General features: G+C 42.0%; 2 protein-coding genes and 1 pseudogene across 3 annotated transcripts in view; 2 read left to right on the plus strand and 1 right to left on the minus strand.

Annotated features, from left to right (window-relative positions):
* The window catches only part of LOC143677527 (5-hydroxytryptamine receptor 5B-like), a 74580-nt gene extending 72760 nt beyond the window's left edge, over window positions 1–1820 (plus strand). The window contains exon 2 of the mRNA XM_077153541.1: window positions 1485–1820. Within this exon, the coding sequence (XP_077009656.1) occupies window positions 1485–1820 (336 nt within the window). The remainder of the gene's footprint in view (window positions 1–1484) is intronic.
* Window positions 1821–6260: 4440 nt separating this feature from the next.
* Window positions 6261–15063, minus strand: part of CCDC93 (CCC complex scaffolding subunit CCDC93) — a 137198-nt gene continuing 128395 nt past the window's right edge. For both annotated transcript variants that reach the window (XM_077153542.1, XM_077153543.1), the window contains exon 24: window positions 6261–11741. In XM_077153542.1, coding sequence (XP_077009657.1) covers window positions 11691–11741 — 51 coding nt within the window. In that variant the 3' untranslated portion in view covers window positions 6261–11690. The remainder of the gene's footprint in view (window positions 11742–15063) is intronic.
* Window positions 11944–13874, plus strand: LOC143676759 (small ubiquitin-related modifier 1 pseudogene; annotated as a pseudogene).

The following is a 15063-nucleotide window of genomic DNA, read 5'->3' on the forward strand; positions in this document are numbered from 1 at the left end:
GGCTGCATTACTTGCCACCCCTGCTGCTCAGCACTGCCCAGCTGCCCTCATAATCTGTAGGTGTGGCCACTACCTGCCCCTAAGATTGCCTTTTTATGTGCAAATGTTTTACCTCCAGTAGAGAGCTTTCTTTCCTTTCTTCCTTCTTCGAGAATCCTGATCTGTTTTGTTTTTATGCAGAAGTTTTTCCCCATCTCCTATGATTTGTTTAACTTCTCTCCCTCATTTCTGGGACCCATTCTTTCTTAGTGTTCAGTTTTCCCTTTATATTATTGTGAGTGCTCCTGCTAACTTCCTGGATGTCCTGCCTTAGGGACCCAGATGGACTCAGAGCTCAAAATGGCCTGTTGTTTCTTTAGGTGATCCAGCAATCAGAGTTCAGGTTGGTGTGTTCACCTCTTGCCATCAGGTCTGCTCCAGTTTCTTTTGTTTCCTGGGGCCCTTTGGTATGCAAATGCTCACCAGTCTCTTGGTTTCTGCCCTGGGTCTCTGGGGCCTTGGGTCCCTGTGCCTGGATATGTATGAAGTCTAATTCACTGCTATGAGTGGCTCTGGGGTCTGTATCCACAGCAGGAGGTACCGAGGATGTGGTGCCACCATGTGACTCTTAAGGTATGTGGAACAGAGTGGGTCAGGTCTGGAATGGTGGATCTTGGTTGCAGATCTACCTGTCCGCACCCTCCACACACACACCTTTTCTTTGATTCAGCATTTGTGGAGCCCTTCTCCAATCTGTACCTTCCTCCAGAGATCCATGTAATTAGGATTTGTCCTTTGATTAGTTGCTTCTGAGACTTTTCCAGGGGCTGTCTTAATTACCATATTGATAACATCACCTCTGTCAGTGCTATCTTGATCATTGGAAATAACATCATTAGAACCATTTAATCTAGTCAGGCTAGAGAACCAAGTTGGGAACTCAGTGGTGACACTGAACACCAGAGGAGCTGAGGAACTCTGATGAAGGTGATGATGAACTCCCCAGGAGAAGCATTTCTGAATGCTGAAATTTTCAGTTCTCTCTTTAAGACTCTGTCTGGATGACTGAATGAAAGTAATGCCTTACTCTCATTGCTGAAAGCAATCTCGTATTAATTATAGATGTAATCAGCTATAGATACAGTCAACTGACTAATGACTTAAATCCACAAAATACCCTCACAGTAACAAACAGGCCAGTACTTGTTTGATCAAACTGGACATTAATCTTGCCAAGTTGACACATGAACCTAACCCTCATACCATATAAATTGAAATTGAAATTGTATGGCCTATCACTAACACTCCCCAAAGAAATGTCACACTTTTATTTTACAATTTCAGTTACTTTTTCACCTAATATCTTTTGATGGATCATAGAATAAATGCTTCTTGAATGAGGCTGGAGGAGAGGTGTTGGGCCAGACCAGCATAGCTTCATGTGGCTTTAATCATATAGTGATTATATTTTATTATTTTTAATTCCATGTTTCCTTTATTCCAAGATGAAGGAGGCACCTCACGAAGCTGAGATGGTGTTTACATCGCGTCACTGTACAATGGTAGCTTTTCAGGCAAGTGGAGACTCATGGCGGGAGCAGAAGGAGAAGCGGGCAGCTGTGATGGTGGGTATTCTGATTGGTGTGTTTGTGCTGTGCTGGATCCCCTTCTTCCTGACGGAACTCATCAGTCCACTCTGTGCCTGCAGCCTGCCCCCCATTTGGAAAAGCATATTTCTTTGGCTTGGCTACTCCAATTCTTTCTTAAACCCCCTGATTTACACAGCTTTTAACAAGAACTACAACAGTGCCTTCAAGAGCCTCTTCACCAAGCAGAGATAAATACAGGGCTTGGAGAGATATGCAGGTGAACTTGTAAGGATATTTTTCCCTTTTATGGGTGACCTGGGATTCTCCATCCTCCTGCTGATATTGATGATGTTTTGAGAGATACCGCATTGGGCCTGGACTTGTAGAACAGCACAGCCAGATATTACAACAACCAGCCTGCACCTATGCCCTCTTGCTGTGTGTGGGAGACACTGCTCATCCATCATAACCCATTTTCCCATTGAGCAGGAACTCCACCTCAGAATCCTTTTCAGAACAGCACTTTAGGCAGTCACTGCTAATTAATCAGAGATGACAGAAGTCACTATGGATTTGCCTCTCCTTTGTCCAACACTGTATTTCTCAGAGGTCTCTCAGCACAGCAACCTAGTGGCTTGTTCTGTGGCCCACTCAGCTTATCACCCCTATCTCAAAGGCCACATATCCCAAATTTGTGAGAAGATGAGGATCACCTATAGTTTACATACTTACTTTTAAAGTCCTAGGTTATTCCAGACTTACTGAGTCAGACTTTTAAAGGAGAGGTCTGGTGATCCATATATTAAGTTCACTAGGTCAAGATGATATTTTATCAATGAGAGACATTGCCAGATGCTCAGGCTGATCTTTATCCCAATTAAATTGGGATTTCTGGAGGTGAGACCTGAGCAGAAGTTCCCCAGGTGAGTTCAGGGTACAGCCAAAGTAGAGAATCACTGATGAGATATCCTCCCCCCCCCCACCCCTTTCCTTCCACAGGGAGGGAAGCTGTGAGAAACTTTCCTAATTCATTATTGTTGATTCCATATGTATAATAAAAATAGTTTTGAAACAACTCATTGCTAGGCTCAATCATTCATTCGCATTTACATAACATTGGGTTGGGGTAAATGCTTGTCATGGGACTCAAAACCAAACAACAAAAACCCGAAAAACTACCAGTGACTTTTGGCCTTCCAGATAATATAAATTTGGCCTATGTGAGAATCCAAGGGCGTACTAGGTCATAGTAGCCAGGGTCCACCTGATTATGGAGGGTTGGATGCCTCTAGATTAGGTGTCCTAATTTACCTAAGAGGTTCTAGTATACCTTCTGTTCATTTGATCTCTGAAGTATTCAGATATTCTTTAAGCGTACTCTAAAGAGTACCTATACTTTGGGGCTTGTCAGAGAACATAGGCTCACAGTGTCTTTTCCAAAATATTTGGAACCATATGAGTTTTTGAGTTCAGAAATATTTTTAGGTTTTAGAAAGGCAATATGGAGCACAGTCCATAATTATATAATAACCCCTGAGTGGGTCTGAGGCAGCACAAAAATGTATGAACACTGACATGGTCAGAAGAGGACTAAAAACAGGCTTACATTAGTCCAGTCAGTTTTGTCACCAAATGGGTTGGTGTCACATCAGATTTTGCTATCAACTGAGTAACTACTACTTTTTAGTTTCCAGAATTTTTTTATTTTTGCAACTGTTGATAAGAGATTGTGGCCCTGTATAATCTTAAATCTGTGGTCTCAGCTTTCATTGAGGCTCTCTTGAGAGGAGGGACTCTGAAGGGAGTCTGGGAAGAAAAGTGGACCAATCATTTCTTTGCTACTAGAAGTGGGAACAAAGAGAAGAGAGAAAGTAATAAGGAGATGACTGACAATCTGGAGGGAGTGGAATAAGTAGCAATATACTTATCCATCAAATGGCACTCTCTGTCATCTGTCACTTGTATTTTAAGGACTAGAGTTCAAGCTTGGATCTGCTGGAGATTTTTCCCCTCTTGGCAGAAAGAAATTAGGTGATATTTATCATCATTTTTTTTTGCAAATACTGTCTTCCCCTACTCCCTCCCTCCATAAAATGTTCAATCAGCAATAAATTTTAATAGCACTATCTATTGAATACTTACCATCTGCAGCTGTTGTACTCAGTTTTATATATACTTGCTTATTAGATTGGATGCTTTATCATTGTGTAATTTGGCCTGTGCTTTAAGGTAGGATCATTATGGAATCATACCAGGCAGATGGAATCATACTTACTCTAAAGAGTCCTCCTTCAAAGGAAGCTGATTGCCTGTTAATTTGGGGGCAACTTCCCTTACCTTTCAGGCTTGAACGTTTTCTTCAATTAGACCTTCTCCAACCACTCAGTATAATTGTGAAATGCTGAATTTCTGAAACGGATCAGTTGATGATTGATTTTATGCAGGGATGCACTTGTGTTTCCCTTTAATATACAGTATCAGAAATAGAAGCCTTTTGTGCTGGTTTGAAAGGATGTATGTCCCCTAGAAAAGCCATGTTTTAATCTAAATCCCATTTTGTAAAGGCAGAATAATCCCTATTCAATACTGTATATTTGAATCTATAATTAGATAATCTCCCTGGAGATGTGATTTAATCAAGAATGGTTGTTAAATGGGATTAGGTAGAGGCATGTCTCCACCCATTTGGGTGAGTCTTGATTAGTTTCTGAAGTCCTATAAAAGAGGAAACATTTTGGAGAATGAAGGAGATTCAGGGAGAGCAGAGAATGCTGCAGTACCATGAAGCAGAGAGTCCACGAGCCAGCGACCTTTGGAGATGAAGAAGGAAAACACCTCCGGGGGAGCCTCATGAAACAAGAAGCTAGCAGATGATGCCATGTTTGCCATGTGCCCTTCCAGATGAGAAAGGAACCCTGACCGTGTTCACTATGTGCCTTTCCATGTTAGAGAAAAACTCTGTTTGCCATGTGCCCTTCCAGTTGAGAGAGAAACCCTGAACTTCATTGGTCTTCTTGAACCAAGGTATCTTTCCCTGGATGCCTTTGATTGGACATTTCTATAGACTTGTTTTAATTGAGATATTTTCTCAGCCTTATAACTGTAAACTAGATTAAATCCCCCCTTTTAAAAACCATTCCATTTCCAGTATATTGCATTCTGGCAGCGAGCAAACTAGAACACCTTTTAACAAAAAAATCTGATTTACAATGGACTTTCCAGAACTTTATTGGCAAGTTCAATGACTCTGTTCTGCCTCAAATCCTTGTTCAATTCAGAAAATGACCAAGATGGGAGAGGGAAGTAGTCACAGGAATTCACACCCATCTGTAATGAAAAAAAAAGCATGAAAGATATCCGAGTGTGTCACCGATAGAAAGGCTAAGCACTGCTTTGTGAAACTTTTGTTTCAACTACATTTCCATCTGGCTTTTTAGTGTCTTTTCACTGGGCTCCCTGCTTCCTCCCTTACCTCTGCTATAGTCACTGCAGTCTGTGCTCACTGTAGCTGCTGGAAGGATTCTGATGAAAAGGAGGTTAGATCATATCCCTTTCTTTCTCAAAACCCTCCACTGGCTTCCCACACAAGCCCCTTGATCTTCCTCAAACTCACCTGCTGAGTATCCTCCTGCTTCAGTGCCTTTCCATGTGCCGTTCTGCTGCCTGGGATTCTCTTCATGCAGGTATCTGCATGACTTACTGCCTCCCAGGTCGGGAGGGCTTCCCTAACTACTCCATGTAAAATCGCAACCATTTTACCCAAATGAGACACAACTTTGCTCAGCAAATTGAAGCAACATACAATATAGTTTACATATTTATCTTATTTGTATGGTTCCCCCACTGTATGTCACTAAGGGCTGACAGAGTAGGAGTCCAAATATTTGTTGGTTGAATGAGTGAGTTAATAGGGATTTATTTTTAACTTGGAACAAGGAACCTGGAGACAAGGTTGGTACAGAAGCTCATCATACCTTTAGGACCCAGGCTCTTTCCATTTTTTGCTCTGCCAAGCTCACCGTGTCAGGCTGTCTCTTTGTCGGCTCAAGTTGACTGAGGCTGCTCCAACCACTTTGTCCTTCCTGACAACTTGCAAACACAGGAAGGGAAGGCAGGGGTTCTCCTGATGCAGCTGTAGCTGATAATTAGCAGGAAAGTCTCAGAAAGCCCTAGTGGTCTTCCCTACTAGCCAGAACTGGGTTAGACACCCATTTGTAATGAATTCTTGGCAAATAGAAATGGAACTGGTTTACAACAAGCTGTTCTGATTCTTCTCCTGGGCTGGGCACACAGCCACCGCAGAGCCACCATACAAATCAGAGCTCTGCTGGCAAGAGAAGTGGGGAGGTAAAGCATCACCCACAGCAAGTGTCCACAAAGGATGGGCATGGCTTTCAGAGATGTTAAGGGCTCCCCTTGAGATCTCATCCCTATTTATGCACCCCAAAAGCCACAGGAATAACCAGCCCAGCACATTCACACAACTGGACAAGCAGCCTCTCAGGGCTCCCTCTTCCCGCAGGTGTCCCACCAGAAGACCACAGCCCCTTTCTCACTGGCCTATTCCTCCAAGACCCAAGACAAGGAGAGTGACTGCTTTTGGCTCAAAGCCTTTCTCGTCCTTAGGAAAGCTGATTTACTAAACCAGAATCATCTTTCTTGGTTTTATTTTATTTTTTTAAGTAAACCAAATTAAAATTTAAAAACTATTTATTTTTTTAAGAGGTAATACATGTACACGGTACAAAATTCAAAAGGTAGAAAAGGCATACAGTGAAAAGTAATTCTCCCTCCCACTCTTCTCTTCCCAGTGGCAACCAAGGCTGCCAGGGTCCTGTGTATCCTCCCAAAGACATTCCAGGCATATGCAAGGAGATATATATGATATACGTGTGTCTTCACACACATAAGCACACACGTGCATATATATTTGTATGTGTATATAGATATACACATAAACACATTGTTTTCCATCCCCTTCCCCTTTTAAAAACAAGCACTAATACAACATGAGCTTCTTCCCCCCCCCCACCTAACCATGCATCTTGGGGATCATTCCACGATGGTACACAGAATGGCTCTATTCTTTTAAATTTCTGCATAATATTCCATTGTATGGATTGGCCTTAATTTAACTGTTCCCCTATATTCGTGGTGGTTCTCAACTTTTTGCTATTACAAATAATGCTGTGATAAAAACCATTGTACACCGGAAAATTCTTAGAAGTGGCATTGTTGGTTCAAAAGATTTGTGCACTTGTACTTTTGACTGATATCGTCCAATTGTCCTCCATGGAATTTGTACCAATTCCTGTTGTCACTAACACTGTATCAGAAGGCTGCTTCTCCAATCCCTGCAGTCTTGTCCCATTGTTTTACTTTGTGTGGTTGGGAGATTTCCATCAGTAAAGTTACCTTTGGATTTATGATATTTTTGAGCCAAAACATACTCTCTGACATTTCTCTGCTCTCCCTTTATTTTTTCCCTACATGGCAAGAGAAAAAAAAAATCTGTAAAAGGTAACACTTCCTATGAAAGTGTTGAAAATGGACACATTTTTTCATCCCAACCTCAAGGTTAACGAAAACAATTTTGAGAGAGATCCTCTAAAGCTGCTGAATTGAATTGTTTACCTGTTCTCAAACTAAGCATAGGTTTGAGGAAAGGTTAATTTTAAATTTTACTAATGAGGGATACAGTTTGGAAAAATATTTTATCCAACCAGAATTTCCTGATCATCTCCCTTGAGCCAGGAGCTTTGAGAGACTGCTGAATAAGATGTGCAAGGTGCCAGCTTTCATTGCTTGTGAATTCCAAAGGGAGGGCAGGCAGCAGACCTAGCAAAGGATTTAGAGAGGTTCAACAGTGAGATGGAGATTTCAAGACAGACAGCAGGGGGAAGGGCAGAACATCAGGGCTGGAGGCTGACACTAAGTGGGTCTGTTAAGTTCACCAGATGGTCAGGGAAAGCCATTGCTTGAGATCTCGACTCAGTGACAGCAGGTGCAGCGGCTAGGGTAGGAGTGAGCTTGGCAAGCAGGAGGAATGACCATACAGCGGATGTGGAGGATGCATAGTATTCCAGTATGGTCAAATATGCTCCAGACAAGCTACTTCACTCCCCCACCCCCCAAACACTTATGGTGAGAAGAGGGAAGACTGTTAAAGCATTATTTGTGATGTGGCCTTTTCAGCCTATTGCTACGAGCTGAAAGGAGTGATCTGGACTGGGATAGAGGAGGAAGAGTGGGCATGGGAGATGCTGAGGTGCATCATACAAGGGCTTAGTTCAGCTAATTCCCCTCCCCAGGGACAGGTAGCACACAACTCATTCTATTGGACTCTTCAATATACTGCCCTGTACTAAGATGGTCCCTTACTTGAAGGCCAATGTTGGCTGAGTAAATCACAAAACAATTCCTTTAAGTGTTCTTCTTCAAGGTATGTATCAATCCCATTATTTGCATTTCAAAACAGGGGCTCAGGTTCAGCTGACATAACTGTTAAAACTAGAATGCCAAGCTTCCTCTTAAATTGCTATCAGTCAGCTGAGGAGGGCAAGACACGATCATCCCATGAAAACACAAATCCAAGCGCACAGGTTTATGGATCACTGCTCACAATCCGAAGGGCCCTTTCAGGTCATGAGACATGATTGGGGTCCCGGAGTTATAGCCCCAAGGTCATGGGAATGCACCTTGTGCGGGGCTGAGAGTGCTACCTGGAGGCTTCTTAAGGTTTCAGGAGATCCCAAGACCACGGTCTTTGTTGGGAAGGGGTCCCCAGTCTGGCTTGGAAAAGGGCTTTCCCATTGCCAGTCTCAGGAGACAGTGTGGCAGGACCCAGCTATCCACAGAATATTGGCTGCTAACCAGAACCAAGTTAACAAGGATGACCACCTAACTCTCCCAAAAGCTTAGGCCTGGCAAACTTGGAATTTGCCTTCTCTGTTAAAAAAGAAAACAGAACCTTCAAGTACAACTGCTCCCTACTACCTTGCACCTCCATCTAGTGATGTCAGCTTATCCCAGTTATCTGTAAGTATGGGTCCAGCCAAGGACATCAAGAAAAGTGTCCTGTGTTTCTATCAGTTGCTCGTGGTCACCTGGGCAGTCCTGCTCATGGCAAATTTGATTTCTTTGTAAACCAAAGCAGCCCCACTATTCTGCACCCCATGAGAAGCACGTGGGAGGGGGGAGAGCCCCGACTGTGAGGCTGGCTGAGAATTCCAAGGCACTGAGCAGCCAGTCCCGGGAAGTCTGCCCTGGTCACGTGCCACTCACTGAGCTGTTTCCTCCTGAACCACACATTTCTCCCCCAGAACTGGTTCGTTTTTAAAAAGCAATTTAAGGATGTTTTCTCCCATCATTTTGACTCTGGAAAAGCTTGTGTGATTAGCAGAACACATAGCTATACTATGTTTTAGCACACAGAAAAACATGGAGCTGGCAAGAAGCCTGACTTCCAAAATGATGGAGACCCTTGGGGCACCTCCTCAGCCTATTGGGCCTGACTCCAAAGGATACTGGTATGCTGGTCTGGAGCTGTTATGTACCCAAGAAAAGGGCATGTTCTTTTAATCCAACCCTGAAGGGTTAGACCTATTGTGGGTGGGACCTTTTGACTAGGTTGTTTCAATAGAGATGTGACCCAGGCCATTCATGCTGGGTCTTAATCCTTTACTGGAGTCCTTTAAGAGGATAAAAGACAAGAGATTTGGAGAAAGTTTAGAGAGAAACACCTGGGAGATGCTAAGAGCGCATCCACAGATGCTCAGAGAGAAAGCCACTGGAATTAGAAGCTGAAAGCAACAATACCCAGGAGAAAAGGACTAGCAGACTCAGCTATGTGCCTTGCTATCTGACAGAGGACCTTGGATACCAGCAGCCTTTCTCAGAGAAGGTATCTTCTTGTTGATGTCTTAATTTGGACATTTCCATGGCCTTAAAACTGTAAATTTGCAAACTAAAAAAAACCACCTTTGTCAAAGCCAACCCACTTCTGTTATATTGCATTCTGGTAGTTTTAACAAACTGAAACACTTAGTATCCTCATTACCCGCAAAGGGTACTCAGTGGGCTTTCATTGCCATCAAGCAGTTCAAAGTGCTACAGAATGGAAACAAATTTGTATTAGGCCTTGTGGATTACAAAAAGGAAAAAAATATCTACTGATACCTCCCTACATCAAAACCAAACTAAACCATACTCTTCAGAAATGTAGTCTGAAATAAATGTCCACTTTAAAGAAAATTATTGATGGCTTTGGATTCGTCAGGCAATACTTAGCACTTCAAGGACTGCTCAGAAAGTTGAGTTAGCTATGGGGCAGGCCTATGGTCTTCTCAATAAAGTAACAAAGATGTTTCCCTGAACCTGCAAAAATTTCCAACACGAAGTGCTGTCTCCTCCCTCTTCCCTCAAACAGCAACTGCTCTTTCACAATTACTTGCTTCAGCTTCATTGAGCCCTTTCCAAATCCCCAAGTGGCTACTGCTCAGGGACCAAATGAAGTGAGCTGCACATGGCCCAGGAAAAGTGCAGTTGCTTCTGCCAGCTCCGGGAGCAGGCAGGCCTCACAGGCAGGCCTTGCAAGCCCTGGCACAGATATCACTGGCTGTTGTTGATGTAGCATCAGACTTTTTTTTTTTTGGAAGTCTGTACATATCAGCCCTGCTGATATAAGATAGTGCCTACATGAGGTACACACATTAGAACACTTAAAAAAAAACACACTGTTCCTGTGAGTACATTGAATGCCTGTTTGCCTGACATGTTTTAAGTTTTTATGTTTACAGCAAAACTTGCTGTCTGGTACATCTGCACGGTTTATACAGAATGGGGCACAAAGCTTACATTGGTTGCACAGAACATGACTGAGTTTCCAGACTCTTAAGAGACAGGACAGGAGGAGGAGCCTAGACTTCTCATCTCCAATGGATCAAGTCCAACTGCTGCCCTTCGAGGCCCTTCCACAGAGACTGGCCCATCCACTCCTCTCCCCACAGCCTCCTGAGTTTTTAATCACAGACTTCTATTTATCCAAAATGGTCTTCCTGTGCAGCTCCACCTGTTAAAATCCTACTTTCCCTTCAGATCTAGCTCAGACCCTACTTCTCCCATCAACTCTCCCTGCACCCGAGACTCCCCTGCTCTTCCTCCTCCAATGCCGTGTGGTACCTGCGCAACATCCTCTGTGCTGGGATTGATCACACACCACTCTGGGAGACCGTGGATGACATGAGTGTCTCATCTCCTTGTTTAGACCATGGCCTGCCCTAGGGTGCAGGGACCTGGGATGTACTTTCAATGAGGGGGATACACAAGATTATGCACATGTTGGGTGAAACTCAAACAGAGAATCAGGGCAAGGGCAGGTGTAATTCTTACATCGGTATCCTCATTATGAAGCTCAATTTCAATTTTTGGTGAAAGGAATGTGGCAACATATAAGGATTAAACCAACAACCTGAGCTTCCAAGGGTTTATGCCATCGAAGCTTGGGGCCAGGACCTCGAGGAGCCAGGTACAAAGGGCACTTTGGGTGGGGGAAAGGCCCAAGTGACTGACATTCACATGGCTTAGTTAATTCAGCTAAAAGCTTTTGTTTACTTGAAAACAAAAATCTTACGGAAAATTTTGGGTTAAATGGGCTGTATCTGTTCCACAGGCTACCTGCTGGATGCCTGAGGTGTAGGCGCTGTGCTCTGTCCTTCTCTGCATCTCCTTCAGGGCTTATTGCTCATTGGTTGCCCAATTAATATTTGCCGAACAAATGAATTCCTCTTCATTCAGAGTCCACACAAATACAAGCATCTTCGTATGTGCAGGGTTCCTGGAGAAACTAAAAGTTGGATCGATGCAGAGAGCAATACTGCCCATGTTTCTTCATGTGATGTTGGGTTTGTTATCCAAGCCATGAGGGTTATACTGTCTGATACCATCAACCACCAACACAGAGAAGAAATGGAAGTACATAGGAGAAAGAAAATATCCAGAGTGTGGAATCATAACACCTGTTATCTCTCTACTGTTTGCTTTCAGAACCATTTCATAACGCTGTAGTTGACATTCGGGTGGTTAAAAAAAAAAAAAATCAATGACATATGATGATGGGAATTTTCAGGCCTTGGCTTTCAACTTGGACAACAGCACCTCGTTCTTGCGACCCTCCTAGAGGGGAAACAAGAGAGAGAGACTTTAGAAAGGGGGTGACTATATTAGCTCCCAGGGGAGACCCAGACGTTATCATTGGTCTTTCCTCCCAGTCCCACTGTAGACACGTTTTGACCAACTAAATCAAAGTCTGCTGGCATGCTGCCACCAGCATGCAAGGACTTCCTACATCACATTGACCTTTGTTGCCAAAACCGTTATGACGATGTTCTGTTTCTGGACTGTTAGAATGAGAACAGAATGAGATTAGGCATTGTCATTCCAAAACACTTCATGAAGTTTCTGAAATCTTCAAGAGGTTAGTGGCAGAGAGCAGACGCTCATCTGCCAATCTTGGATTACTAAGGAGATGAAGTGGGGGAAGCCCTTGGAGACAGGAGCCTCAGGAGGGATAAAAGGCAGCACTAGGACAGAACACAGAAAAGTCGTTATTGCTTTATTCAGTGAAGGTTAAGAATATCCTAGATTCAAGAAAGAAAGACACTCATGGAAGATGGGAAGAGAGAGATTCATCAAGGGGCACCAACCTCTTAAAAAGAGCTACATGGAATCTATTCCTGTATGTGCTGATGGGAATAACTAAGGGAGGTCCTGGCTACAGTATCTCTTACTGTGCCTGTGTGAAATCCCACCACATATATTTGGTATCAAATTCCAAGGAAAACATTACTTTCTTAGAGGATTATTGGTGGAGGTGGGCAGGGTGGGGGGAAGGGGACTTTAGAGATACAGAGAACTACCTAAGTGTGTATATATATATATATATATACATAACACACACATATACATACATACACACATACATACATATATATATATATATATACTTTTTTTTTTTAGTTCTGGCTGTCGGGAAACCTAATTATATTAACTATGTAGAACTTTAACTTCTCTGTGTTCTTCCTCCCTCTTTATATTCTAGTTGAATATATATATTCATTCATATATATTTTTCTTCATTCTTTACTTTAAACATTTATGTGGCTCCAACGGCAGTGTTGTGCTGTTGGGAAGAGAGACGAATTTGCAAACCCCGGAGCGAGGTTCTGCTTGCCCCCGGTGGCTGCTGTGCGGAGACCCCGGGGTGAAGGCACGTCACCATGTCTGAGCAGGCACCATTCTAGGCCCTACAGTTGGAAGACTGTCTCAAAAGCACGAAATATCAGGAGGCAAAACCTTCAACTGAGGACTTGGGGGATAAGAAAGAAGGGGAATACATTAAACTGAAAGTCATTGGACAGGACAGCAGGGAGATTCACTTCAAGGTGAAAATGACAACACATCTCAAGACACTCAAAGAATCCTACTGTCAAAGACAGGGAGTTCCAATGAATTCACTCAGGTTTCTCTTGGAAGGTCAGAGAATTGCTGATAATCACACTCCAAAAGAACTGGGAATGGAGGAAGACGTGATTGAAGTATATCAGGAACAAACAGGCGGTCATTCAACGGTTTAGAGATTCTTTAATTTTTTTTTTCTTTTCCCTTACTCCTTTTTTATTTTTAAAAATAGTTCTTTTGTAATGTGGTGTTCAAAACGGAATTGAAAACTGGCACCCCATCGCTTTAAAACATCTGGTATTTTGAATTCTAGTGCTCAATATTCATTATTGTTTTCATTGTGCTGATTTTGGTGATCAAGACTCAGCCCCCTTCATATTGCCCTCTCCTTTTAAAAAAATTACATACGTGCACAGAGAGGTCACCTTTTCCAGGACTGTGGTTTTCAGGCTGTGGTGATAAATAAGATCGACCAATGAGAGTGTTCATAATGACTTTCCAATTGGCCCTGAGGTTCTAGCATGTGATTGCTTCACTCCTGGACTATGACTTTCAGTGGGAGATGGAAGTTTTCAGAGAACTGAACCGTGGAAAAATGACCTTTCCTTAATTTGAATCTACTTTTAAAATCTAAAGGTCTGGATCAGAAGATGAGGAATATCCAGTTGGAGTCAAGGTGACAAATATGGTGGGAGTAATGACCCATTCCAAAGATGGTTTCACTGAAGAGACAAGGCATTTTAAGATTATAAACAATCTTGTCAGAAGATCCCAGAAAAGTTCTAATTTTCACTAACAGTTAATAAAGTTATTCATGCAGAATATACATGCAGAATATACAACAGAGCACTGCTCTTTTTTATTTTATTTGTACTTTTTGGCCTGGGATTTGGATTTTAAATGGACATTGTCTGTACCAGCTTCACTAAAATAAACAAAATATTTGTAAAAACCATACTAATGTTCATTTTATTTTTAATTGTATAGTATAGAAAGAAAAAAGGCCTAAAACATACGGTTTTCTCACATAATACTGGGAAATATTGTTTGTATGTGGTACCCATAATTTTTTTCTTCAGTACTGTACAGTGATAGCATTAATAACTTTAAAGCACTGAAAGTTACTGAAGTGCCTTCTGGATCAAGAATTTAATTAAGGTCACAATATCTTCGTAAATAGTTAGTGTCCTATTTTTTAAAAACTTGATATTCCTGTATGGTGCATATATACATGACTCAGTTACCCAATCATGTTGAATAAATGGGGATACCAAAAATTCTTAACTGGTTTATATTGATAATTTCGTTTCTAACAATTTATAAAATGTTCTCTGCTTAGTTAATGTTTAGTGTATTAAATACTGTTTATATTTTCCATTTTATTTCTTTATATCTTAGATACCTAAACTATGTAAAATTAAAATGCCAAATTAGTTTGTTCTTATTAGAAGGCTTAAGTTTTCCTTTTAACTCTTTAAGGAATCACAGAATTCACTATATCTGTGCATACACATGATTCAATTTCATATTATCCCAAATATTTTGTCATCTGACTAATCGAGCAAATAAAACCTATCTAAGGATTAAAAAAAAAATTTATGTGCTATTATATGCATTTCCTGTATAATGCTTCATATTTCAAAGGGCTAAGGCTAGAGACAAAAACATTAAACATAAAAGGAATGAAGGTATGCTGCTAATCTTCACTAGCAACTTCCAAGCACTGACATTTATTGAGCACCCACTACGTGCTGGGCACTGTTCTAAGTGCTTTCATGTGTATTACTTCATTTAATACTCCACACTCTCCTCTCAAGTAAAAATGATCACTATCCCCATTGTACAGATAAGGAACAAGAGGACAAGCAGGCTCTAACCCAACCCAGTCCTTGGGGCTTCCAGCAATCCCAGGATTCTGAGCTGGAAGAACCAAAAGGAAGCTAAGGGGGAGGTGTGGTGAGAATACATAAGGTGGGCAAGGACAGTATCACATATAATCCAGGACTCGCATTCTGCATACACCACAGAGGTAGATGCA

Source organism: Tamandua tetradactyla, chromosome 3, assembly GCF_023851605.1.
Source record: "Tamandua tetradactyla isolate mTamTet1 chromosome 3, mTamTet1.pri, whole genome shotgun sequence".
Taxonomy (NCBI): Eukaryota; Metazoa; Chordata; class Mammalia; order Pilosa; family Myrmecophagidae; genus Tamandua; species Tamandua tetradactyla.